We start from the raw sequence: 26,177 nt of genomic DNA, 5'->3' as shown, positions 1-26,177 counted from the left end.
CTACAATAGGTTGTTCTCCGTGAACATACATGTACCAGAGAGCGAGTCATTGCCAGTGCAGCCAGCAGTTCCCTCTCCATAAAGCAGCTTCATCTAAATTGTCCACCCCAGCCGATAGAATAGAGCTCGACAAAGTACAACGAAATGTACTCGTATCAATTCTTTAGACTACCTACTTCTAGCTTCTTGGCCTGTGATGAGATCTCTTCACAGAAAGGATGGTCCCCCTCTGCCCGGGATGCTTGTCGTTTCTTAACGAGATGCTATCCATCTTGGGACTGCCAAGATGCCAGGTAATCTGCAAACAGAAGTCCTGTGAAATTGAGTCGCCGGGGTCGCGAGTGGGGATGGACTCCATTAAAATCTTAACGGGATTGATGAGAGAGAGAGAGAGCGCCACTACCAAAGAAGAGTAAGGTTAGACGAATATAGAGAAGGGGCTAGACCTTCTACTGAGGGGTTAAGGAGCTGCTACTTTTCGTCCTGCGACGACGACGACAGCAGAGCCTTGCCGAGATTGACTTACCTTTCAAAATGCGCGCTGATCCCGGCATACTGCGAATGCGGGAGCTTGGCCTTGAGTGACCTACTCGCCATTCATCGCTTCATACGTACAGAAGCCACTGACTGGATTGACCTGGGGCGATGGATATGAAACCGAAGACCACCCATTGACGTCCATGGCTGGCTAGCATGACACTATCCGCAAGATTGTCGGCCTGCCGTACGTAGGTTATACCCTTTCTGCAGGAGGCCCGGCTTGGGCCGACCGATATCTCCTAACTAAGGTCCGTCTCGGAGGCATGCGGCCAAGGACGTTGTCCCATTAACAAACGGGTAGAATTCGAGATAAATCAAGCTAAAAGCAACCGACTACCTAATTGCATAAAAGCCGTTCTAGTGTCCTGGGCCTTCCTCTTTTCGCCATCGCTCTTGGTTCTGTAACCGACCAGTCGATTAGGGACAGCAGTTTTCATTGGCCTGCGTTTGTTGAAGGAGGTGGTGAACGTCGCTCTCCAGTAGAATTCGCTTTCCTTCACTATTGGCAGTGCCTCCTCGCGACACCGCCGCCTCTCGGACGAGAGATCCGAAATCTTGCTGTCGATGCCGCCTCTCCCATCGGAACGAAGCGCGCTCAAAACTCGTGGATCTCAAGTGAGCAATGAGCAGATTGGGCACAAGACGATTCTGAGCTCCTGGTCTCGATTGGCCGTAAGGAGTCTGATGATGAGGAACCGCATTGTGATCCACCAGGTATGAACATATACGACGTCGACGATTAATTGAAAAGGATGCCCAGATATCTAGGGGGTACTTCAGTGTCCTTATACAGGTACAACTGGGGCGATTGTGCTGAAAGGATCGTGATGATGTTTCTCGTCACGATCTTGCTTACATCACCAAAGCGGCGACGGTCATCGAAGGTGGTTGGCTGGCGACCCCATGGCTGGCGATGGGGTAGACCTCCCGAGATACGTAGGCAAACACGAGGCGACAAACACTCAGAATACATAGGTAAATAGGCAGGTGGACGAGATGTGAGGGGGACGTATCGTATTTGTTGTTTGCAGTTTGCTCCAGCTTACTGACACTCTGTTTGTGATCAGATTTCCAAGCAGTCAATCGACCATCATTATTAATTGAACAGCCTGCCCATCCTGCCTTAGCACCAATTCAAACTTCTCGTGTCTTGTGTAATCTTCCCCCCCAACATTTTCGGCAGAACCCGATTGATCATTTGCAGTTGCTTTTCGATCTAGCAAATCTTCTTGAATTTGAGATCCCAGCCCAGGATACCAGCCCATCATGCCGTACTTGAAGTCGGATGCACCACCCGGTACGCCGGACGAACGCACCGTCGAATCACTGATGGGGATGCGCAACCCCCAGAACAAAAGAACGATGGCGATCAAGTGCTTCCACGAGCTCAGCGAGCAGGAAAAGGCGAATGTCGGGCTGCTAAAGCTCGGCAAGAGATGCGCCAAGATCCCAGGAGATCCCTTTGGCGTGTTATCGTCGTGGGCGGGGAACGTTTCTCACTTCCAAGACGTGCGCATGGCAAGTAACATGTTTCCAGCGAAACAAGTGGGTGTTTTTGTAAAGCTAACCGGTGTGCTGTGTAACCAGTTTGACATCATGTCGCCCATGTTCCAGCGCCTTGGTGAACTCCCTCGGCAGAATGATACACTGCTCGAGAGCATCCAGACGATGCTGGCCAAGGTGCCAGACACGGACGCTTTCGAACTGGTCAGGGCAGTCGGCGACCATGGCAGCATCGAGATCTCTCGTGAGAATGACGAGGTGGTCGTGGTAGACTTTCAACCGCAGTCCAGGACCGTCCGTCTGATGCAATGCCTCGATATTGACTTGGACAAAAAAGCACCGCTCGACAAGACAAACAGGCACTTCGACGCTGTACGGAGAGCCAAAGCAGCTTTCGATGAGCCGCAAATGCCAACATTGCTGCAGCAGGCGTTCATGACCACGAAGTTCCTCGAGTCCAAGAACAACAACACTACTGGCGACTCACAACAGCAACGAAGTACTGATGAGTATGGAGAGGAGCTAAGCAACGTGGTCATGCTCGAAGATCTCAGATCAGAAGCTCAAGAGCGCTTCTGGCTTCATCTTAGCCGGGATGAGAGGGATCGGATTCGACGAAATGCAGCCTCTTCCCAGGACGACAAAGCCTATGTCCAAGTTCTCTCGCTCATCAGATCGAACTGGCCTGCAAGATGGAACAACGGCGCTTTCGACGTCGACTACTTCTACCATTACCTCAAGGACAAAGCGGCCGCAGAGAGCGTCTGGGAACTCGTTGAAGCCGACATCATCATCATCACCGACAGAAAACGACGGGTGGTCTTTGCCAGCGTCGAACGGGCGGCGCAGCTGCTCTTCGGTCCGGCGGTGCTGAAGGAGATCAATGACTGCATCGACCTGTTCTCCTTCTTCACGCCCCTGCCGCGGCCGGAAACCAAACGGCATCGTGGACCGCTACTTCCGGCACATCCACCCGGAGCTGCACCCTTCCAAGGCCACCGTGGCGGCGCTGCCTCGGGCCAAGATGGCTGTGGCCCACTACGGCTGCTGGTCGGCCAAGGGCGACCCGCACGGCCGCCGCGTCTTCCGCACGACCGACACCCGCTTCGCTCGGACCACTGACACGCAGTACTTCCCGTCCCAGGTCTTCGAAGACTCCTTCTGCCCGGCCGTCCTGGGCTAGACCCCCGAGATCCTCCGTCTCTTGGTCGCGCCCCTGGACCCGGAGTACTACGGCCTGTGCCGGAAGATCTTCCAACAGCTGCCGCGGCGCCAGCGCATCGTCACCACCACCGCCGACGACGTCGGCGACAACGACGACTTTCTCAGCCTCTTCGCCGTGGGCATCAATGCCTACACGCAGCGCAACCGCGACACCAAGGATATGCATGGCGGATTTGCAGGCTTGTTGACGCTGGGCGACTACACGGGCGGTAACCTCTGCGTCCCCCAGCTGGGGATCAAGACACGCTACGCCCCGGGGCGTGTGCCGTCATTCGCGGCGACAAGATGGACCACATGGTCACGGACTACACGGGACCGCGCTATTTCATAATCGGCACCAACCACGAGAGCGTGAAGCGCCACGCCCTGAGGAAGATGAACGGTAAGAACAACAACAACAACAACAACAACACCGCGCCGGCCGATAACTATCCGCCGCCTCAGGATGATAGTAATAATGAAGAACCGATGGAGGAAGACGAAGTGGGTTACCCGATCAACACCTCGTGCGTCCAGTATGGACACGACGAGCTCGACGAGCTCGACGAGCCTGACAGAGTCTGGACGAATGAAGAGCTTCATGAGGCTGCAGCGCTGCCGTTTTGAGCAGCTGAGGGTTTGGAATAACCCATGTTTCCTCGGGTCGGGCTGTTTCTCCAGCTAGTCGAAATGCTTCTCAGGCTGGCTGGTTCAGGACTTCGGGAAATATCTACAGGTCTTTCAAGGTTAGGTATGTAGTAGTCTTGAAGGTACTAGAAGCTTGAATACTTCATTGGTGACGGTGAGACAGCTGGCTACACTTATTCTTCATGCCTGTCATTGCTCATTAGCCAGCTGACGGATAGATATGAATGCGGTAATCCAAATGAGATAAGTTACTGGTGGTTGCTAGGGAAGTCGCCATTGTTGACCACGCTGTGGAAAGATAATTGAAATCGCTTCGATGGTGTTGGAGATGGATTAAAAGCCTACGTCACTAAAATCGTAGGGTGTGCAGAGCCAGCAAATCGCCCGGTCTTTTACCCCGGACCTGAGATGATGGCGGGGTTTGGAGCCACACCAGCATGCGGCGCAAGGGATGAGGATACCACCGTAACTGTATTGCTCGCTTGCTCGCTCCTCAAACAGGCTAATTATAACGCAGGTGGTCCACTGACGATACAGGGATGGCCTTGGCGTCGTAGCTTATTCGAACACCAATGAGAGAGAAGCAGATGATATTTTTGAATGCATTTCTTGAAGTACGTCGTCTTCTAGATGCTCTAGTATCATCTCGTCAAAGAGGCAAATCGCCCCTGGAGGTAACTAAAAGGTAATCGCCCCACTACTAATGAAAGCCAAAAAAAAACGCCGTTTCCAATCTACTCTTCTATAGAGTTTCTTGTTCTTGATTCATGCTAGCGACGGCGGTGGCGGATCATCGCTTCTGGCCGCGAGCGCCGACTGCTGCTGGTGCGCCTCGATCTCGGCCATGTATTTCTTGAGCTCCGCATCCATGTCCGCGATCGCGGCCTCCTCTCTCCTCCTTCGCGCCCGCCTCTTCTACGCGCTTCGCCTCGGCCCACGCCCTGTAGGCCTCGTCCTGCCGCTCCAGGTCGCCGTCCGGCAGGATGCCGTGGACGGGCTCGGCGGGGCGCAGGAACCCCCTGGCGTCGGCCTCGATGATGGCCTGCACGATGATGCGGCCCATCATCTCGTAGCCGGCGTCGTTGGGGTGCATCCGGTCCGGGCCCAGGTTCTCGGCGTGGATGCCGTCGGGCCCCGTCATCTCGGCCAGCACGACCGGCCGCTGCTCCTTCTGGAAGATCTGGTGCAGCCGCCGCAGCTGCCGGTTGACCTCGACGACCCGCTCCGACGCGTTGAACCGCTCCGTCTCCGTCGTCGGCAGCAGCGTGCCCATGACGACCGTCGCCCGCGGCGACGCCTCCAGCACGTACTCGACGAACTGGTAGTACCGCTTGTAGAAGTTGGGGATGTCGAAGTTCTGGAAGCAGTCGTTGGACCCGAGGTTGGCCAGCACCAGGTTGGGCTTCATGAAGGGCAGCGAGTGCTCGGCGCGGTGGTGCATCACTTCCGTCCGGGCCCCCGGCCACGCCTCAATGTCGTTGTCCGTCATGTTGCCGACGCGGTGCGGGCCCACGAAGTTGATGGGGTTGCCGATGGAGGTCAGGTAGTCCCGAACCGGCCGTCGGAACCCGTTGTTGTCGAAGCCCTCGTCGCCGCGGGTGGTCGAGGCGCCGATGGCCATGATCCGCAGGGGAAGACCGTTGGCCAGCGGCCGTTCGTAGCCGGGCCTTTGGTACCCTTTTCCGATACGCATGGGGCCTCCCGACCCGTAGGGAAAAGTGCCGTTCACGAGCGTGCCATTGTGCGCCGTTATGTGCGAGAACCGCCCACTGCCATGGCTCCAGTTGGGGTCTTCGGTTTCCGTCAAGGATATTGCTGAAGCCGAGCACGAACCGAGCTGAGTTAGCTACCAGTCTCCTTTCATGACAAAAACAGATGGGAAGGCATGCATTAGGCGAGACAAATAGTCCAACTCACCAATGAATATCAGAAACACTAGCGATACGCCAAACAAGAGCCTCTTTCGAGCAACAATTGCCGACACGTACGATGTTTGCGACACGTTATCTATAAACGCCTTCATACTAAAGAGAGGGAGATAACGAAAGAGCGGATGAAAGATTATGCTGAAAAAGGAGAGTAACCGGTGATGACCTCAGGTACTGGCCCATCAAGCTTTGATGACCGTCAAGCAAAGCGTTGAGAAAGACACTGGAGGGATAATGATGAAGGAGCAGGAAGGAAAATGAGAGTTTATCTTTTTTGGCTTCAGGACCCGAGGAACCAAGTCGGCCGGTGTAACGACAGACGAAGAGTGAACGAAAATAGGAACGAGACTCGGCATGCGAGACCAAAGCCAAGCCATCAACGCGGATGTGTATGGGGCACACGCGGTACTGGGCATCATCTTGTTTTATCGGTACTGGGCATCGGTGTGCGCCACATGGTGGCCACTTGGGGACACACTCAGCGTACGGCAGACGCAGTGTCTGTCTTACCTCTGGGACATTGATACATTGCTTGGCCCGCCTATGGTTTTGCAGTTGCGACAAGCCAAAAAGGTACCGTTGACGATAACGGTAGGTGGGGATCGGCCTTCTGTTAAGGTACTTAAGGTATCGAGCATCTGTAGTATGTAGGAGTAGAGCAGCTTGGTCTCTGTTCGCCTTGCACTACTTGGAGTGTGCTCTGCTCCGGGGATCCATGTGCGGCTGCCGTTATCGTTCTGCTGCCAAGACGTATGCCGCATGTCGGGTCTAAACGTCGTGACAGGGAAAGGCCTGCTACAGAAACCACGTGTTGAAGAGATGGATACATGGGGAAATGTAGGTATGACGGACCAAAGCAGCGAGCAGATCAAAAGAGGACGGATGTTGATCTTGGATCAATGGAACTAGATAGGATTCAATACGCATTGGGTATGTTCATGTTCATGTTCAGCCATTATCACAATCTCAGTCCGAGCATCAACGGTTTCTGAATCATCAAATTTGCAGTCGTAGACGGCAATTGCATGTAGGCCAAGCCCGCCTAAGCTTTCGGCCACCACTTCTCGTGCCAAAGTCTCAAGACCCTTCCTGGCCTAGGTCTGCTTGGCCCGCCTAGATCTGATCTGATCTTCCCAACCTAAAACGCGCCTATCTACCAGCGCATTTGCCTCGCTCGTCCAACAGCTATGCAAGTATGGACGAACACATCTCGGTCAATTGATGTCATATAGCTTCTGGAATCTTAGTTGGGATGTGGCTAACACGTTGCTTTTGTTGCATCGCCACGGATTGCTAGCCTTAGACATGCCGGATCTCGGGTCCCCGGTAGCAGGATTGTCATGAAATGGAGGCCAAACAAATTGGATCGATGGAGCTTGAATCGAATCGAGGGGGCTCGGGGGTGCTGCTGGAAAGCTTTGGGGCGGGGCACCTGGGCAGGCTTAGCTGGATCTGTAACTCCCCAAGCCTTCGGGGCAAGTCTTAAAAGACGGGATGAGGATGGAGGGGCCAGAAGAAACTCTACCCTGAGTCGCGCTTGGTCATTCATTCCTGTTCTCGAGTCAATTGAGACAAGCTGCAGAAACTGAAAAAGGGCCGCGTCAGTTCAATGGATGAATGGATTGATTCGCCTTCTTGATTCTGTGGCTGGTCGTACGTGACCCTACCTGACTTCCCGGCAGAGCATCCAATTCCACGATAACGACACGCGCATCGCCCAATTCGGATGAAGATCTCGACTCACCCATCCTTAGGTACGACGATGCTTTAGTTCCCTATATTAAGAGTATATTAACTTTTAAAACTAAATGTACCCTTTACTATTAATATAGCTGTTACCCTCATGAGATTTCAGCCTACAAGTGCAGGAGTGGCAGATAGTGAGAGTACCTCGTCCGCATCCCTCCCGGTGCGCTGGTCGCAACAGGACCTGATGGGGGAGCAGATTTGCCCCAAGTGCAACAGAAAGAGGATGACGAACTTCTGCGACGGCTCCAAGTTCTTGAAGGGTGACAAGCAGCAGTGGAATGCGGGCGGCGAAGCCGCCAACATCAAGGACTGCACGTCGTTGATGGCCTACCTGAACGGGACCAACCAAAAGGCGCTCTTTCTCTTTCCCGCCGCAACGCGGACGCCAGCAAGTACAATGCCGTCAAGGCCTCGGAGCCCGGCAACTGCTTCTTCGCCCTCAAGACCAAGGACGGAGATACCACAAGAGGCTCGGCTGCGCTCGCGATGGGTAGCGGCGACGTCTTCGAAATCATCCGGGACTCCATCGCCAAGTTCGGCGAGAACGGGAAGGTCCTGGCGCACGGGGAGACGTTCTGTAGAGGTAATGAGGCCGATGAGAGATGGGGAGACCTCTGGGTTGACTGAAAATATTCAATTCATATAACTAGTATAGGGAAGAATGCAGTGCTCAGTCATATATTAGAGACGGAATTTGGTGCACAGTCCTATTCCCGCACGGAATGGGGTTATTAGTACCCAGTGGGTTCGAGCAGTGTTACCTTTCAACCAACCATTCCAACCAATATTTTGACCAACCAGCCAACACCCTCATATTGATCAACTAACCACGGCTTGCTGGAAAGTACTGTAAACTAACTAAACGATCCAAGTGGTTGCTAACCGGTTGATATAGTTAATTTGCGGTTAATATCGAGCCGAAATATCCCCGATTTCTAGTATATTTTAAAGCCTTTAATTAATATATTTTACGATGTTTTTTAATATTTTACTTAAAACTAGTAGGGGTTAAAAAACTAGCTTAAAGATTATAATTTTATATTAATAAGCTAAAAGATACTTTTAATAGGAAATGTTATTTTTAATATTATTTTAAGTAATAAATAACGCGTTTTTTTATTTATTTTTATCGACTTTTTTAATTAACTATTTTAATAAATTTATTATTAATGCCGCCGTTATAATGTTTACTTATTAATTTATTAATATTATTAAACCTTTTTTATTTATTAGTTAATATTTATATACTTTTATTAAATAATTTAATCATTAGTCTCTTATAAATATTAAAAAAACGCGGACGACTTAAGTTTAAAAATTTAGCCTCAATTTTTAATTAAAAAAACTATATATAATTTTATTTCTTTTTACGCTATTAATTTTAATTAACTTTATATTACTTATTATTATTTAAGCTTTGAAGTTAAAGCTTAATAAATAGTTTTAAAATATATAGCGATTTAATTATACGCTATTAACGAGTTTAATTAATATTATTAATATATTAATAAAGTATTATAATATAGGTTTAATTAAATATATTTTATATTTAATAAATAAGGATTAAAAAGTAAGTATAATATATATAAATTAGCTTATTTCTTTTATAATCCTTTTAATACTTAATTTTAAAAGATTATATTTAATATATTAAACATAAAAAGTAGTTATAATAAAGTTATAATTAACGCCACGATAATAGATTTAATTAATAAAAGCGTTACTTTAATTATATTTTAAACTTAATAATTAAAGCTTTATTTAATCTCTTTTAATTAATAAGTAAAAATATTCGCGAATTTAATAATTATAATACTTTAATTAAAGTCGATTATAAGAAGTAACGTAAATAAAAGCTTATTAATAAGCTTCGTATTATCGTAATCGCGATTAATTAAAACGATTATACTAACGATTTATTTTCGTTTATTTAAAAGTTTAATTATACCGATTTTAATAAATTAACAAAGCTAATTTAACTTATAAAAACAATTAAACGCGATAGTTAATAATATATTATATAATTAAACGAGCGATTCGATTACGTTAATATATTATAATAACGCGTATTAAATACTTTTATAAATAAATTAATTAAGAAATATTAATTATAATTAATAACCTTTAACTTTTTAATATACTTATTTTCTTTTAATTTATTAATTAATTTACTTTTTTAAGATCTTAATAATTTTAAAAAACTTTTAAGATTACTTTATTTAATTAAAAGATTAGTTAAATAAAATAAAGATTAAATAGTTTTAAAGAATCTTATAATAATATATATTATTATTTATTAAGCTTTAAATTTATATTTTAAAAGTTAAAATACTATAAAAAGGATTCGATTTAATAAAATATAATATTAATATTAATAACGTGGTTTATTACTAAGTCGAGCTATATTATTAAGTCGGCTACTTTTTTTATATTTTACTATTTTTATATAAATTAAGTTAACTTTAATATTAGAATTATTAAATAAGCTTTCGTACGTACGTATAAGTGAGTTCCGGGTTTAATCGAGGTTATATTATTATATTCTATTATTTATATCTATCTTTAATACGAGCTACGAGGGGTATCGTATGCCCCTCTTAATAAAATTAAAAAGGGGTTCGTGCGCGTAAGTATGTAGCACCCCTTTTAAAGTAATATAGAAAACCTTAGTTCTTGCTGTTCTAACACTGGCAGTTTTCTGTTTTGGCGATAGAATTAGCCTGTTCCCCCTTTTATATACGGGCCTTCCCTTCCCGAGGGTCTCGTACGGATGGGTTACGCCAATCCGGTATTCGGTGCCTGCTTGAGCCGTATAGGTGATGCTGTACCCTCTTGACGTTGATTTTGTCGGGTGACAGGTCCGTCAACGTGTATCACTTCCCGCTATAAATCAGAAAGAACGGTCTAGAAGTAGTGATAATAATAGGGGTGCCGTCGTATATCGCGATACGTTATACCCTATCGGGGATGTGCGAGTCCAGCCTCTTAATATACGCTTTTATATATACGGTAAGGCTGTTTATCGAGACCATTTGCTCGAGGGCCTTATTTAGGGATACCTTAGTGAGGGCGTTTGCCGGGTTGTCCTTGCTATTAATGTAATAGATTTATAAGATCTCCCTTTTTTCGTACGACTTTCGAAGGGATATAATATCGATTATAAGCTTCTTTTCGTTTATTATACTTAATTTAACTAAGTAGTTATAAAGAGACCTCGAATTTATATAAAAGGTTATTAATATATTTTAAAATCTTAAAGTTCGTACGATTTTTTTAAACGTGGTGCTTAGTGCGATACCGTTATTTATACCGGAAATCGTATTATATAGTTCGCTAATTAATACGCTCCGTGTGACTCTTTTATATTTCGTCGAGCTTTAGTAAATAATATTGCTTTAAATCTTAAACTAGTCTTTTATACGATTTATTTCTTAACTTAATAAAATTAGGTATTTAAATTAAAAAGTTAAGTTTTCGTTATTTATAAACGAGCCGTTAATAAAGATATATATCTTTATATAATAAAGGTTAAGCGGGATATATTTTAAGCCGCGTATCGAGTTTTAAATTTATTAATTAATACGCTCGTTTAAGCTCTTAATATCCTTATTTTTTAAAGTTTATATTTAAGCGGCGATAAATAAGCCATACGCTACTTTTAACTAATAAATAAAAGCTAAATATACTCCTCTTATACGTTAAGAGATATATTACTAATCTTTATAAATAGCTTTTAAATCGATAAGCTTTAATTAATTAGCTTATTCCTTTTATTTAAAAAAGATATCGTATAACTTTAATTAAATCTTACCTCCGTTAAACTTATAACAGGACAGAGGAAGCATTCGTACGCCCTATAGCTCCCGGGCCCCTCTCTTTCTAGTTTCTTTATAATATCCTATATTCCCGTAGAGAATATATACGGAATAAGTGTTAGCTTTATTCTATTACATTTATATATTATTAATACCTAAGGATCGATGTATTTTTATAATTTTAACGCTTTTATAATACGACCTACTTATTAATAATATCGATTTCGAAAAAAAAGGGAGAACTCTTATAGCTCCTAATCCTCTAAACACGACCGTTAAGGATGGCGAAGACGAAGGACCGACGAATCCCCCTTTTTAAAGAGAGAAAAGAAAAGGAAGTAGGAGTAGCTACGGATATTACTAATAATCCCTTATTTATTATTAGGCTTAACGCTCCCCCCGACGTACCCTTAAAAGTACGCTTTCGAAAAGAGCTCGACTAATTAAAGCTTAAACGGTCGTCGTTTAAAAAACGTTTTAAAAAAGTTAAAAAATAAGCCTTTTAATAAAAGGATAAGGACGTAAAAGACCCTTTATTTTTTTCGAACTTATCAGGCGGCGAGGCCGATACCTCCTTAAAATCGGAGGGGTATAGCTTAAACCCTATTAATAATATATTTTTAAGTAACGATATTAATAAAACCTTATTAATTAACGATCTCGATTTAAATTTTAATAAATCGATTAAGTTTTAATATAATTAATTTAATTTAATTTTTATTAAGGTATAATAAGAAAGCTAGGTTAAAAAGTTACGAATAATTTATAAAACTATTTTAAAACGTTACCGTAATATTTACGCTAGGATTTTATACGTACGTAATTAAATAATTTAAGAAATAAAATAATAATTTCGCTTAAAAAAATAATACGCCTCCGAGTACGAATCGAAATAATTAAAATATTATTAAATAACCTTTTTAAAATAGACGCGGGCGGTTATCCGGAGCCTTATTAATAAGGCCGTTATAATTAGTTCTTAATTAAAAGAGGCGTACTAACTCTTAAACCAGGATCCGCGGTAGTTTTACGAGTACCTAGCCTCCCCTAAAAAGCTAGGTCCGCCCGCGTTTCGACCGGGAACGTATATATTACTTCTTCGGTAAGCTTTTTTAACCTTTACATTACGATACTATAAATTATTATAATAATATTTCGGAACGACGAAATAATATAATTAATTTAATAAGAAAAAGGTAAAAAATCTTATTAAAATTAATAAAAAAAGGAATACGAAAGGCCGAATAATAATAATACCCGCTAAGGGCCCGCGAAGCTACGCTAGTTTAGATAATCCGGAGCCTAGGGATTCTAAGCGTAAGAGGTAGGGCCGCCGAATTATAAAAAGAAATAGGACGTATTTATTTTACCGTTTTACTTTAAGAACGCGTAGGCCGGATTAGTACGGAACGGTACCGCGGGTTACCCGAATTTAAATTATATTACTTATTATTAATATAGTAAGAAGAGATATTACGTTAATAAATATTTTATTAAAAACTAAGCACTAGTGTAACGAATTTTAGGAAACAGGAGAAAGTTTTAAATAAAGGTGTACTCTTTTTGAATAAAGATCCTTTTATAAGGGTATTTAAAACCTTACGAGCCCTTATTATAATCGTTATTTCTTTATTACGTATAGTATTAATTTCTATTTATTTTAATTTAAAGATATATTTTAAAATAAATATAATTAATTATATTTTTATTTTATAAATTAAATTATTTTAAACCTTTTTATAAATAATATTTATTAATAATTTATATATTTTTATTTACAGCGTTTATTAAGTAAAGTTCTATTACAGTGCGTATAGACTAACTACTACGCCACAAAGTAAAAGCTTCGGAAATGACTCTTCGGGTTATTTCTATCCAATTCTACGCCTTAAGTGCTACCCCCGGGGGGACCAACCCGCCGATCGTAATACTATACCCTTTTTCTAAAGGTATACCCTTATACCTAAGGCGATAAACCCCTAGTACTATATAATTTACTTAAGCTCGGTGTAAAGAAACTCTAAGGCTTTTGTACGGGTAACTAATCCGTACAAAGCCTTGCCTGCTTACTAGCGATCTTGCCTAGGCAGTTAGAGAGAGCTCCTATCTAATAAGTGTGGGAATCGAACTTACGTCTCTTATTTAGTAAGGGCGAAGAGTTATTATATTATAATGCGTATAGATTAACTACTACGCCATAAAGTAAAAGCTTTAAAAATGACTCTTCGGGTTATTTCTGTCTAATTCTACGCCTTAAGTGCTACCCCGCGGGGGACTAACCCGCCGATCGTAATAAGTTTAATCTTATTAATTTCTAAGGGGCTACGAAACGGATTTAACGTTTTTATATTATTATCGACCGGGATTTTTATTATAAAGGTACCCCGGTCTTATTATTTTATAAAGCTATATAAGAATTAAAACTAGTTATTAACGCGGGAAAAAACCGTTAATAATTTTTTATTAATATAATTAAAATTTAATTTATAAACCCTCGCCCTTTTTACCGCGCCTATAAAAATAATACCTTTTATTATATTATTATATCTTTATAAAAAAGAGGTATAAAAAGAGGGAAAACGCCCGGGGAAGAGGCCCTACCCTTTATCCCTAGTTATATTTAATACCTAACTACCTTTTTCGAGACCGAAAAATGTAATATCTTCCCGTGGAACCGAGTAGCTAGCTATACTATCGATCTCGAACCCGGGACGGAGCCCCCTTACCGACCTATCTACGTTTTATTATATTCCGAACTTCAGGTATTACGAGAATAGTTAGATAAAATGAAGAAAAGGGGGAAGATTTAAGAATTATACAGTTTAGCGGGGGCCTTTATTTTTTTCGTTTTAAAAAAGGATAGAACCCTGCGTTTATATATAAATTATAAGGGATTAAATAGCATTATTATTAAAAACCGGTATACTTTACTTTTTATTTCGGAATTATTAAACAGAGTTTCTTAATTTATAATCTTTTTTAAAATCGATTTTAAGGATATATATTACCGCATCCGTATTAAACGTGGGGACGAGTGGAAAACGGCGTTTTGGACCCGATACGGCTATTTCGAGTTTTTAGTAATAGCGATAAGCCTTATTAATACCCCGGTTATTTTTTAATATTATATTTTATAATATTTAAAAAACTTGATAAATATTTATTATATAATATATATTAATAATATTTTAATTTATTTCTTAAATAAAAAAACTTATACGAAATACTTATAATAAGTAGTCGAAAAGCTTTTAAAAACTAACTTATATATAAAACTATTTAATTACTAATTCTTTTAAAAGTTTTTAAAATTCTTAAAATACCGTATTTTTATAAAAAAAGTGTTTATAAATTTTTTAAAAATCGATATAATTAAGGACTAATTAGCGCCGATATTCGTTTATAACTTTTAAATCTTTTTAAAGTTTTATAACTTTTATCGTCGCTTTATAAAAGGGTATTTCGAGATCGTTACCCTATTAATAAGGTTATTTAACGGTAGCGAAACCGGACGGAAAGTAAGAGCGTTTTATTTAGATAACCTTATTAAAACAGCTTTTATACTCTTAAAGTAAGCTTTTTAAACGGCGCCGCTTTTAATCTATTTCGACCCCGAGAAGTTAATACGGTTAAAAATAGACGCTTCTAAATTCGTAATAATTAGAACCCTTTTTTAAAAAGGTATCGGAAATTATTAATACCCGGTTTCCTTTTATTTTAAAAAGTTTTCCAAGGCCGAACTTAATTATAATATACTAAATTAAAAGATATTCGCGATAGTATTATGCTTTAAATATTAGAGGTATTATTTAAAAGGGTTAAAATATATTATCGAAATATTTTTAAACTATTAAAACTTATAAAGCTTTATAAAAATTAATAAATTAAATAATTACTAAATACGTTAATATATATATTTAGCCTTTTTCGATTTCGTAATTATTTATTAACCGAGTAAAAATAACCCCGTTAATAACCCGTCGAAACGGCTAGATTATATTACTGATACGGGTAATAATTTAATATTATTATTTATTTTAAAAAGAAAACTAATAATAAATATTAACTTTTTAAAAGGTAAGCTTTGTATATTAACTTAAATAGTATACGGGGTAAAATTAACGCCCGAACGCGTTATCCTAACCTAAGCGATAACTTGTTAAAGGCGAAAAATTCGATATAGCGGGAAGACCCGCTGTTATTGGAAGTCAGTCCCGATTTAGAAACCCTTATTAACCAAGCTTAAAAAAAAAAACGAGGCTTATTAATAAAAGCGGATAAGCTTAAGGGCCGAGGCGGACTCGAAATATTAATAAGCGATAATAATAAATAAATTACTATGCTTTAATAAAAAAATATATATCTCTAAATAAGCGTCGCTCCGAATATAGTTATTATAAATATATTACGATAACCTTTTTAACAATTATTTCGGGCGCGATTATATAATAAAACTCTTCGAAAAAAAAGTTTTATTAACCCGATTTATAAAAGGACGTAACTATATATATAAAAACCTACGTTATATATCTCGGCTTTAAGGCGAAATATTATTGTTCGTATAATAAACTTACTTCGTTACCCTAGCCTAATCGTTTAAGAAAAGAATATAATATAGATTTTATTATAAGCTTACTTAATTCTTTTTATAAATAATAATTCGTTAATATTATCCTTATAATAATAAATCGATATAATAAGTTATCCTTTTTTTTCTCTATATTAAAAATAATTAATATCGCTAAACTAGTATAGCTATTTTATAAAAAGATCGAGTACTAATTTAATAGCCCGAAAAGGCTCTTTTTAAGTAAAGGCTCGATTTTTATTAATAACTTCTAATTATAACTTTATTTTAAAAATAAAGTAAAACTAAGGTATTCGATAATATTTCATTTATAAATAAACGGCTAAACTAAAAAAATAAACTAAGTTCTCGAAATATATTTAAAATATTATATAATAAAATACCTTAAACTATAGCTAAATTTATTATATATAATATTTTATATTATTAATTTTTTAATAAATTTAATAATAAAGCTATCGCTATTCGAAACTATATATAATTATTAACCGGACTTTTATATATTTATTAAAAACGACTCTTTTATAAAAAAGGTATTAATAATTAAAAACAGGCTATTAAAATTATAAAACCTATAAATAAAAATAAAAAAACATTAAAAAAAAGTAATAAAATTTTAAGCGAAATATTATAATTCTTATTATAAATTAATTACTTTTAAAGTTAGATAAATAATAAAACTTTTTATTAAAAACTTAAAAGTCTAAAATAAAAAACTAGCTTTAAAGTTCGTCGGTCCGTTCCGAGTTTTCGAGCGTATCGAGACGTTAATATGCCGGCTGGCCTTACTAGAGAAATATTCCCGCCTTTACAATATATTCCTTATCCAGTTATTGGAGCTATGAAAAGCAATATCCTCTAACACCCTACCGATACCGGAGCTAGAGGACGACGAGGAGTAAGAAATAAAGGAGGTTAAGGAAAAAATACGTTAAGAAAGGTAATAATATTATTTAATAAAGTAAAAGGGTTAGCCCGCCGAATATAATTAATAAGAACCGGCCGAAAATTTAATGAATACCTTTATAAAAATAACTTAATACGAAAAAAAACTAGGTTATATTACTAGTTATAAAACGGAAAGACAAGTTTTATAAATTATTATTATAAAAATAGAACTAGCCCCGAAACCTTTATTATTTACTTATTTAATTAATTTAAAAAGAGGCCGAAGCCGGACCCCGAAAATTCGAACCTACTTATTTAAATAATAAAACTAGAAAATCTATACCTTATTAATTAATTACGAGGTTTATACTACGCCGAAGAATTTATTTCATTACGAAAAAGAAACTAGAACGAAAACCTAACGGTACGATTATTTAAAACGCCAAGCTTAAAAGGCTTAACTCGTTTTTAAAATAAGTAGCCTAGTTTTCGATAATATTTTATAAAAGGAGGCGAAAAGTACAAAAGCTTACTTTTTAATAAAACTAAAAGCTATATTTTAAATAATAAAGCCGCGGTCGCGATAAAGGAGGCGTAGCAAGACCATAGTTTCGAAAGCGTCGGCCTTTTTTATAATTTAACGAAATATTAATAAAATAGGCCCGTAATTAATAAATATAAAGTATTTACGATATTAATATCGAAAGGGGCGAAACGTTTACGTAAAGTATCCTTTCGCGAAGCGTACTCTTAGCGGTAAGCGATCAAGTTTATTTATTCGTAACACTACCGTTAATAAAACGGGGTCGGGACTTAAAAACTTACCGTAAGAATCCTATTATTTTAATAAACTTCTTCGAACCGGAAATTCCGAACTCGGCCTTATAACCCTCTACCACGCGGTAGAAAAGAGACGACGAGACGGTATAGAATACTACCCGCACGGCGGCGGAGCTCGATAAGAAAAATAAAAGCATCGTTATCGTTAACCTCCTAAAAATACTCTACCAAGCCCGAAAACACGATAGCGACGACTTAGAAGTTTCCGACCAGCGCGTTAAGAACCTATCAGAAAAGCTTAGCTAAAGCGCCCCGAAAACGAATCGATACGATAAACTTATAGCCTCGTAAGTCTTATTATTATTATAACAGCTCACTTTAAAGTTAAACTAGCCGTAAACTAGGGATTGGGGATTAATAAAAAAGTAACTAAACTCGAGGCGCTTATTAATAAAAGGTTTATAGGCGGGAACCTATAACGAAACGTAAAAATAATAAAACGAATTAAGCGCGATAAATAAAATACCGCCGTCGTAATTACTAAATAATTAAATATATTAAAAAACGGCGGTTATTATAATATTAAAAAAAAGATTCGTAATAATTTTTACTTAAAAACGTATAAATAAATAATAAGATTATAATATAAAACAACGGATTATTATTAATCGAAGCGGAAAAAATTAATTAAATTTTAAAATAACCCTATCTTAAAATTACAAAGGGCTTATTACAACTATTTATATATTTATTTAAAAATATTCGCTAACGCGTTAATAATATAATACGCGATCCCCTCATTTTTATTTACCCTACACCCTTACTACCCCTTACTAAGGCACTTCGCAAGAATTACGGAACATATTCGTTTCTACCACTTAAAGATCTTACGCTAAAAATATAGCAGGAATTACTAAATAAAAGGGGGGATAATTATAACAGGATAAAAGAAGTATCTATACGTCTTATAACTCTCGGGCCCCTCTTTTTCTAGTTTCCTTATAATATCCCACATTCCCGTAAAGAATATATACGGGACAAGCGTTAGCTTTATTCTATCACACCTGCATACTGCTAATACTTAGGGATCGATATACTTTCACAAAACTCGATTAGCGTATTTTCGGTTAAGATACTCTTTAGCTTTATATAAAATTATTTTTTTACTAGTTTTTTTTTCCTCTTTTTAAGAAAAAAGAGTTATAACGAAGTTAAACGTATCGTCGGTTTATATTATTATAATGTCGAAAGTATCCGGTTTATTCGTAATAAATAATAAGTAGGCGTCGTATATTAATATTATTATTCCTAGATTTCGTACATAATAGTTATAATACGTCTTAAACTAGTAAAGTCTTAATTTTACTAGTCCGTATAGAGGTAATACGATCTAAAATAGCGTTCTTTTTAAATACCTACTTTTAAGCTTTATTAATAAACGTACGTAGATTATTCGGTTTAATTTATTATATAATTAAGTATACGTTTATATAATATTACGTAGCTCGCCTCGTACGTTAAAGTTTCGGATCAGGGTCGGTCCGAGGGCTAAAAGGAGTCTTTAGCTCATCCGCTGGATTATCGGTAACTAGGTTAAAATAGCCTCCTTTTCTATATTTTTGTAGCCTTATATTACGAGCCTAGACTTTTCGTATAGCTTCGTAGTTTTACCCTTGATCTCTTATACGAGCCGTATTTTAAAGATTTTCCGGCCGGTATGCTTACCCGGGTCGAATCGAATAAATTCGAAAACTCTTTGTGCGGCGAGATTATTAATCTCTTCCGCGTTAAACTCTTAAAATAAATATTTAAACGAAATAATAACGCCGTCTTATTAAAACTTAATTACTAAGTCGTAATTCTCCTATTTTTTTAAGTAAGAAATACGGCGGTTAAAGCGTTCCGGGGTAAATATTTTTTAAATCGTTCTTAACTACATTATACGGGAGTTACCGTAATTTCCTCGGCTATCGGTTTAGTATTTAAAGTATTTACCGGCTATTTCGGATCTAGTTATATATCCGGCTCGTCGTACGGTTTTCTAGCCTCCTTTTAATAATACGGTTTAATTTAAGTTATTCGAAAAGCTTTCGGGCCGTTTAAAATATTTACTCGGATTATACGATTTTCAATAATTATTATTTTATATAGTTTAGTTTATTCTTCTTTTTCTCGTTAAACTAGAACTTCGCTTCGGAGCAAGAGTATTGAAATATTATGGATAGCCGGTCCGTTCTAGGTATTTAAAGCTCGGTAAATCTCGACGTCCGTACGTATTTTCCGGAGTATCTTTATTATTTTCTATACGGCTTCTCTTCGTACTTAGATCTCTAGTAACGGTAGTGAGTTCTCGTCGATACGGGGGTATATTCGGATACGAGCAGGGTAAGTATTAGGTTATTAAGGCTAGCCGTGTTATTTAATGTTTTAATTATTATTTAAAGTATTATTTTCATATTCGTATAATAACCGAGATCTTTTTATAGGATATTAAAGGACCTACGTAGCGGAACGTATATTCGTTCGATTTTATTTATTATTTAATAAGTTTCGATAAGTATTTATTTATAGGTAATTCTTATTATTTATACGTAATTTCGAAATTCTTTTTAAAAATACGTGCCTAGATTATACGAAATATAATTAAAGGGTCCTTAATATATATATATTTAGTATTTATAGAGGGTATTTTAAATATTTCGCGCGCTAAACGAATATAGGAATATAGCCGTTTAAAAAAACGTATTCGAATCGATTACGTAAAGTACGTTTTATTTATTAATATAAACGATATTTACGATAATTTCGTAATTCAAATCGTATTCGTTTTATAACGAGAATTTAAATCTTTATAACGTCGGATCGTGCGATTAATATTAGGAGTAGAACTTTTAAATTTCGTTAAGAATAGTAAGATCGACGTCGTTATAGCCGGCGTTTTTTAAGAGCGTATAAAGCTTCTTTATACGAGGGTGTTTGAATCGTCGGTAGAGGTGTCGAAGCTGTTTTTCGGTAAAATATAACGTTGTTTTTATACGGCCGGTATTGAAGAACGGATGTCCCTATTTCTTAATTATAAAGAGTGTTTCGCCGTTTTTTTATATAATAAAATTAAAAATATTATTATAATACGCTTTAAACTAATCGGCGTCGTATAATAAGAATAAAAAAAGGGTTATAATATTTAAAATATAATATTTAATCATTTTTAATAAGTTTTATATATTAATTATTTTAATTAACGAAATAAGTTTTAAGTTTTTAAACTTAATTTCGGCGTTTTTCGAGGTTTAATTAATTTATACGTTTAAGTTATCTTATACGTAAACTTTTATTTAAAGCTTTTTAATTATTAAAAACAAGGCGGCGCTAATATTTTAAAGCTTTTTTAATAAGTTTAACTATACGGGCTATTAAAATTAAATTAATCGGCTTATACGGTAGTTTCCGAGTAGATATCCTCGCTAATAAGCCGGTAATAAAACGCGGCGTCCGTTAAGTAAGTAATGCCTTATTATATATTTTCCGGATCGAGGTAGTCGTACTCTTTTTTATTATCTTTTAGTTTTTCTTTATCCTTTTTTTAGTTTTAAACGAACGTTTCGTACTTATTTTAAAAAAGAGGGCCTTGTCCGATATTATCGCACGCTTAAAAATATTAGTTCCTTATTCGGGACTACTCTTCGGCTAGGTGGTTTATTAATTAATAGCCTTATTTATAATAAATTCGGCAGGTTCCTCGTTCGAACTTCCGGTTCTTATACGGTAATCTTAATTAGAAGGTACCGGCGGGTCCCTAGATCTTTTCTTATCCTAGTAGTCGGCTATTATATAATAATTTATTATTATAAGCTGGTTAGTTTTTTTATATATAGTTATTTATAAACCGTTTATTAATTAAGTACGTATTTATAGCCGGGTGTTACGACCTAGCCTAATTATGCGGCCCGGACCCACTTTACGGAAAAGCATCACAATGTTCCGCAAAAACGCTTACCCACGCGACTAGCCAAATAAAACCGTAAATAAGAAACAGAAACCGGTACTACGGACCATATAGAAAGCACCTTTAAAAATACCCAGCCGCGAATAAACAAAACGAACACCCACGATAAAACCTAGGGAAGAACTTCGCGAATAAAGACATCACGTGACCGGCTTACTGGATTACCGACTCAGTTAGAATGAGCTATTAATCTAATAAATTAACGGCTTAAGGGATCACTATAGGAGTAATAGTAAGCTATTAAGCTAAAAGATCGGTAAAAAGAAAAATTAAATATATAACTACGAACATTTCTTATATATTTTATATAAATACTCTTTACTTTAATAATTAATCTAAATATTAATTTAATATATTAATAAAGTATACTATTTTAACGAACTTATTATATTTTTTAATTAAGTTTTATAATTAATTAAAATATTATTTATTATATTAAAAAACTAAATCTTTTATACGTTTAAATACTTTCTCGTTTAAATTAATATAAACCTTAATATATTTAACGAGGTTTTTTTTAAACCCCGATACCCGTTCGTTATATTTTAATCGCTCTTATTTTTACAAATTACTACCTAAACCTTTAAATAATATCTTTTAAAAAACATATCTACTCCTACTAATAATAACGCCCGTTACGGGAAAAGACTAGTCGCTAAACCTAGCGCTACGTAGTTACCCCTTTTTATAAACGTCAATAACGACGATAGCGACGACGAGTAAAAAAAACTTCGTTAAAAATTTAAAGCCTTATAACAAAAAAACGTTAATTATTAAAAATACTACGCTAAGCTTAAATAAAAACGTAACTAACTCTTAATTAAAAGCACCCCGGAACAGACCCCCGATAACGATATCCGCGAGCTTCGCGAGCAAGTCTAATTACTTTAAGCCGCCGCTAATATTATTTAAACCCTTATTACATTTAAAAGAGGACTAAAAATTAATATCCCTAATACGTTTAATAAAATTAACAAAAATCTTCGAAAATTTTTAATTTAAGTTAAAACTTATTAATACTTCTATAAAAGAACGTTTACCGACCTAACTTAATAAGTAATACACGCCGCTTCTTTTTTAAAAAGTAAAGCATTCGTTTAATTTAAACTTTACCTCGACGAACTTATAAAACACGATTAATAAATCGAGCTATACCGGGGCGAGACTTAAAGAATCTTTAATAACTACGAAAGATTCGAGGAAGCTTTTAAATCACTTTTCTAAAATCCTAACGAAAAACGATAAGCGGAACGGGAACTCGAGACCTTACGATAAAAGAGGTCCGCAATTAGTTATTTAACTAAGTTCTAACGTATTATAATACGCCTCGATAATACGGAAAATATTAAAATTATAATATATTACCGAGGCTTTAAAAAAAAGGTTAAAAATAAGTTAAGCCGACTTAATACCCCTACTAACTTCCTTAATTATATAAAATTAGCTATTAAAATCGACACCCGACTTTACGAACGACGTAAAAAAAAATAAAAAGGACCACGCCAATAAAGCCCCTAAACTTAAACTAATAAAATTAACGTCGAACAACTAAAATAGCCCCGATAATTAACTAATAAGTTCAAATCTACCGCCTATAAATAATACAGCGGACCTATAAACCTTAACGCTATTTAACAAAACAATAAAAGTAAACGTAAAAAGAATACTACCTATTATAACTACGGAAAAGACGGGCATTTCGCCCGGGACTACAAAAGTCCCAAAAAACGTTTAAACGAGTCCCCGACGAACGCCACATTAACGTAACCAGCGTAAAGAATACCCCAGTAGCTATTAAAAGAAATAACGCCCGCGATATATTAAAAGTGTTACCCGGTAACCTATCCTAAACAGCTTACTATAACAATAGGTGCTCTACCTACTTAATAAATAAAGAAAAAACCGGATAGTTTTTTAAAGCTTTAAAAAAAGGAGGCCGCCGAACACGAACCCTCGTTATAATTAAACGAGAACCTATAAAAAACATTACCCTCGTACCTTACGAATTAAAAAACGAAACTACCGACTTAAAAAGATACGAACAACTAATCGGTATACCCATAAATAAGTTAATACCCGAAATCGCGAAACCACGAAGTTTAAAAAAAAACGGATAGCTCGCCATTCCCGGCATTCCATCCCCGAATCCCGGAAACTACAATAAACCCTCATCACCTATAGTTTCGAATAAAGAGTACACGAAAACTACTTTATAAAAAATAACCCTCAAGTATCCCTTATTTACGAGGCCCACTTCACGTTATTATAAATATTTTATATATATAACGCCTATATCGAATACCTCGCGGAGAAACTAAAAAACGACTAGTTCCCCCGAAAGATCGGTAAAAAACCTATTACGCGTCCGCATTTAAACTACATAATCGGGAAAATTAAAACTACTATCCCTAACCTACGACGAGCGTACCTATTAATATAAAAAAACCCCCGGTAACTAAAAAAATACTACCTAAAAAGGTAATATTAAACAATATATAACGAGGACCGATACCTCGACCATACATAAAAAAAGTCCCGAGCCCTCTAATAACTATAAACGTCGCGAAAATAACGACCCACTACCACGGTTAATATCCACGAAATATACAATCCACGCCCCCAAAAAGACGAAGAACTCCGGAATCGAGTATTCTAAAACACGAATAAACGGCTACTCTAAATAACCGACATCACTAACAGCCGCGTTAATAACGACGGCGAAGTTATCCTAATTTAATAAAAACGGGCTAACAACCCCGTAAAATCCTAAACGGAATTAAAGTTTATCGAGGAACCCGAATCCTAAATACGTAAACCAACTAACAAGTTCGGATCTACCACACCACCCCCTACTTACGAGCGAGCTACGCCGTACAAGTAGATTCGGCGCCACCAAAGATTAGTTAAAAAACGAGTCAAGTTTTAATAGTAATCGGGAAATAATCGCCGCCGAATATAAAGGGATAATATTAAGCGGGACAAGACAAGTCCCTATATACCACAATGGATAAACGAGACATCTATAAACACATCGTACTATTAATAAATATTAAAAGAGTTACTATTAAAACGCTATTCGACAGCGGAGCGCAAAGAAATTACATCTCACTAAGAATCGTTAACAGCTTAGAATTAAACTAATAAAAAAAACGCCCCATACCGACTTAAAACCGTCAATAAAAGACTTATAACTTACGAAAATAAAGAAATACGAAAGGAAGTCGCGAGCTTTTCGATTCATATCGGAAAACGTTATAAACGAATTACATATAATATTACGGAAGTATTAAAATACGATATAATATTAAAAATACCTTAATTATAAGTAAATAATTTTAAAATTAATTAAAAAATAGGCTAACTTTAATAAAATATATTAAAAAAAAGTTTAACCGCTAAGTAGCGTTCTAAAAAAAAACCCTAAATAAACCTAAAATCTTTCGGGTATATATTATTACTAAAAAACCTAAACCGAGCGTTATAACAACCATACTAAAAAAGTATTAATAGTTTAAAAACCTCTTTAATAAGAAACTAAAAACGGGTTTACCGCTTTATATATAATAAAATCACGAAATACCTCTTAAAAAAAGGAAGGAATTATAATTTATATTAATATATAAGCTTAATTAAAAACACGAAGAGGTCTTAAAAAAGTATATTAAAGAAAATCTCGAAAAAAGAGTTATACGACCATTTACCTCGCTAATAAAATACCCTATTCTCTTCGTTCCCCGGAAAAACAAAAACGGGAAAAAGAAGTGGCGATTATATATTAATTACCAGAAGCTTAACGAAATTATTATTAAAAACCGGTATCTATTTCCCTTAATTAATAATTTACGTAATAAATTATACAAAATAATTATTTTTACCGCGTTCGATTTACTTAATATATATAACCTAATCCGTATTAAAAAAAAGAAAAGAATAAAAAACGGCGTTTCGAAATAAGTATAAGTATTTCGAATACTAAGTTATACCTTTTAAACTTTATAATATACCCGCTATTTTTTAAAGCATAATTAATTACACTTTACGGGAATACCTTAATAAATTCGTAATAATTTACTTAAATAATATCCTAATCTACTCCGAGAACGAAAAATAATATAAAAAGCACGTTAAATTAATATTTTAAAAGTTATAAAACACTAAACTCTTAATTAATTTAAAAAAAAGCGAGTTTTATAAAAAATCAGTTACTTTCGTGAAATACATAATATCCCCGGGAAAAATCCGGATAAAACCTTCTAAAATATTAATAATACGAGAATAGCTTAAGCCCATAAGCGCTATAAAGATCAAATCCTTCTTAAAATTAACTAACTATTACCGGATTTCTATCCCCGGATTTAATAAAATAGCGACACCTTTTACGTACTTAATACGGAAAAATATACTATTTTAATAAATAAACGAAAAAAAATCGGCCTTTTAAGCTATTAAAAATAAAATCCTTAACGAACTAATACTTCGCGTAATAAATCCTAATAAACTTTTTAAAATCGAAACCGACGTATTAAACT

General features: G+C 37.0%; 4 protein-coding genes across 4 annotated transcripts; 3 read left to right on the top strand and 1 right to left on the bottom strand.

Annotated features, from left to right (window-relative positions):
- Positions 1-1,806: 1,806 nt before the first annotated feature.
- PG994_005349 (uncharacterized protein) lies at positions 1,807-3,165 on the top strand (the record flags this gene model as incomplete). Its single annotated transcript, XM_066856758.1, has 1 exon — positions 1,807-3,165. One exon carries the CDS (start codon positions 1,807-1,809, stop codon positions 3,163-3,165), a length of 1,359 nt encoding a protein of 452 aa, XP_066716027.1.
- Positions 3,166-3,552: 387 nt separating this feature from the next.
- PG994_005348 (uncharacterized protein) lies at positions 3,553-3,873 on the top strand (the record flags this gene model as incomplete). The annotated part of the gene is made up of 1 exon (XM_066856757.1): positions 3,553-3,873. One exon carries the CDS (start codon positions 3,553-3,555, stop codon positions 3,871-3,873), a length of 321 nt encoding a protein of 106 aa, XP_066716026.1.
- An 811-nt stretch (positions 3,874-4,684) lies between these two features.
- PG994_005347 (carbohydrate esterase family 3 protein) lies at positions 4,685-5,917 on the bottom strand (the record flags this gene model as incomplete). Its single annotated transcript, XM_066856756.1, has 2 exons — positions 4,685-5,709; positions 5,812-5,917. The coding sequence occupies 2 exons, from the start codon at positions 5,915-5,917 to the stop codon at positions 4,685-4,687; spliced, it is 1,131 nt and encodes a 376-aa protein (XP_066716025.1).
- A 1,748-nt stretch (positions 5,918-7,665) lies between these two features.
- PG994_005346 (uncharacterized protein) lies at positions 7,666-8,198 on the top strand (the record flags this gene model as incomplete). Its single annotated transcript, XM_066856755.1, has 2 exons — positions 7,666-7,831; positions 7,879-8,198. The coding sequence occupies 2 exons, from the start codon at positions 7,666-7,668 to the stop codon at positions 8,196-8,198; spliced, it is 486 nt and encodes a 161-aa protein (XP_066716024.1).
- Between the last annotated feature and the right edge of the window lie 17,979 nt (positions 8,199-26,177).

The sequence above is a fragment of the Apiospora phragmitis genome (genome assembly GCF_038363925.1).
Source record: "Apiospora phragmitis strain CBS 135458 chromosome Unknown utg000006l:1.0-5683423.0:1.0-5690449.0, whole genome shotgun sequence".
NCBI classification, from domain to species: Eukaryota; Fungi; Ascomycota; class Sordariomycetes; order Amphisphaeriales; family Apiosporaceae; genus Apiospora; species Apiospora phragmitis.
The sequence above is the reverse complement of the archived record's forward strand: the minus strand, read 5'-3'. Positions and strand labels throughout refer to the sequence as shown.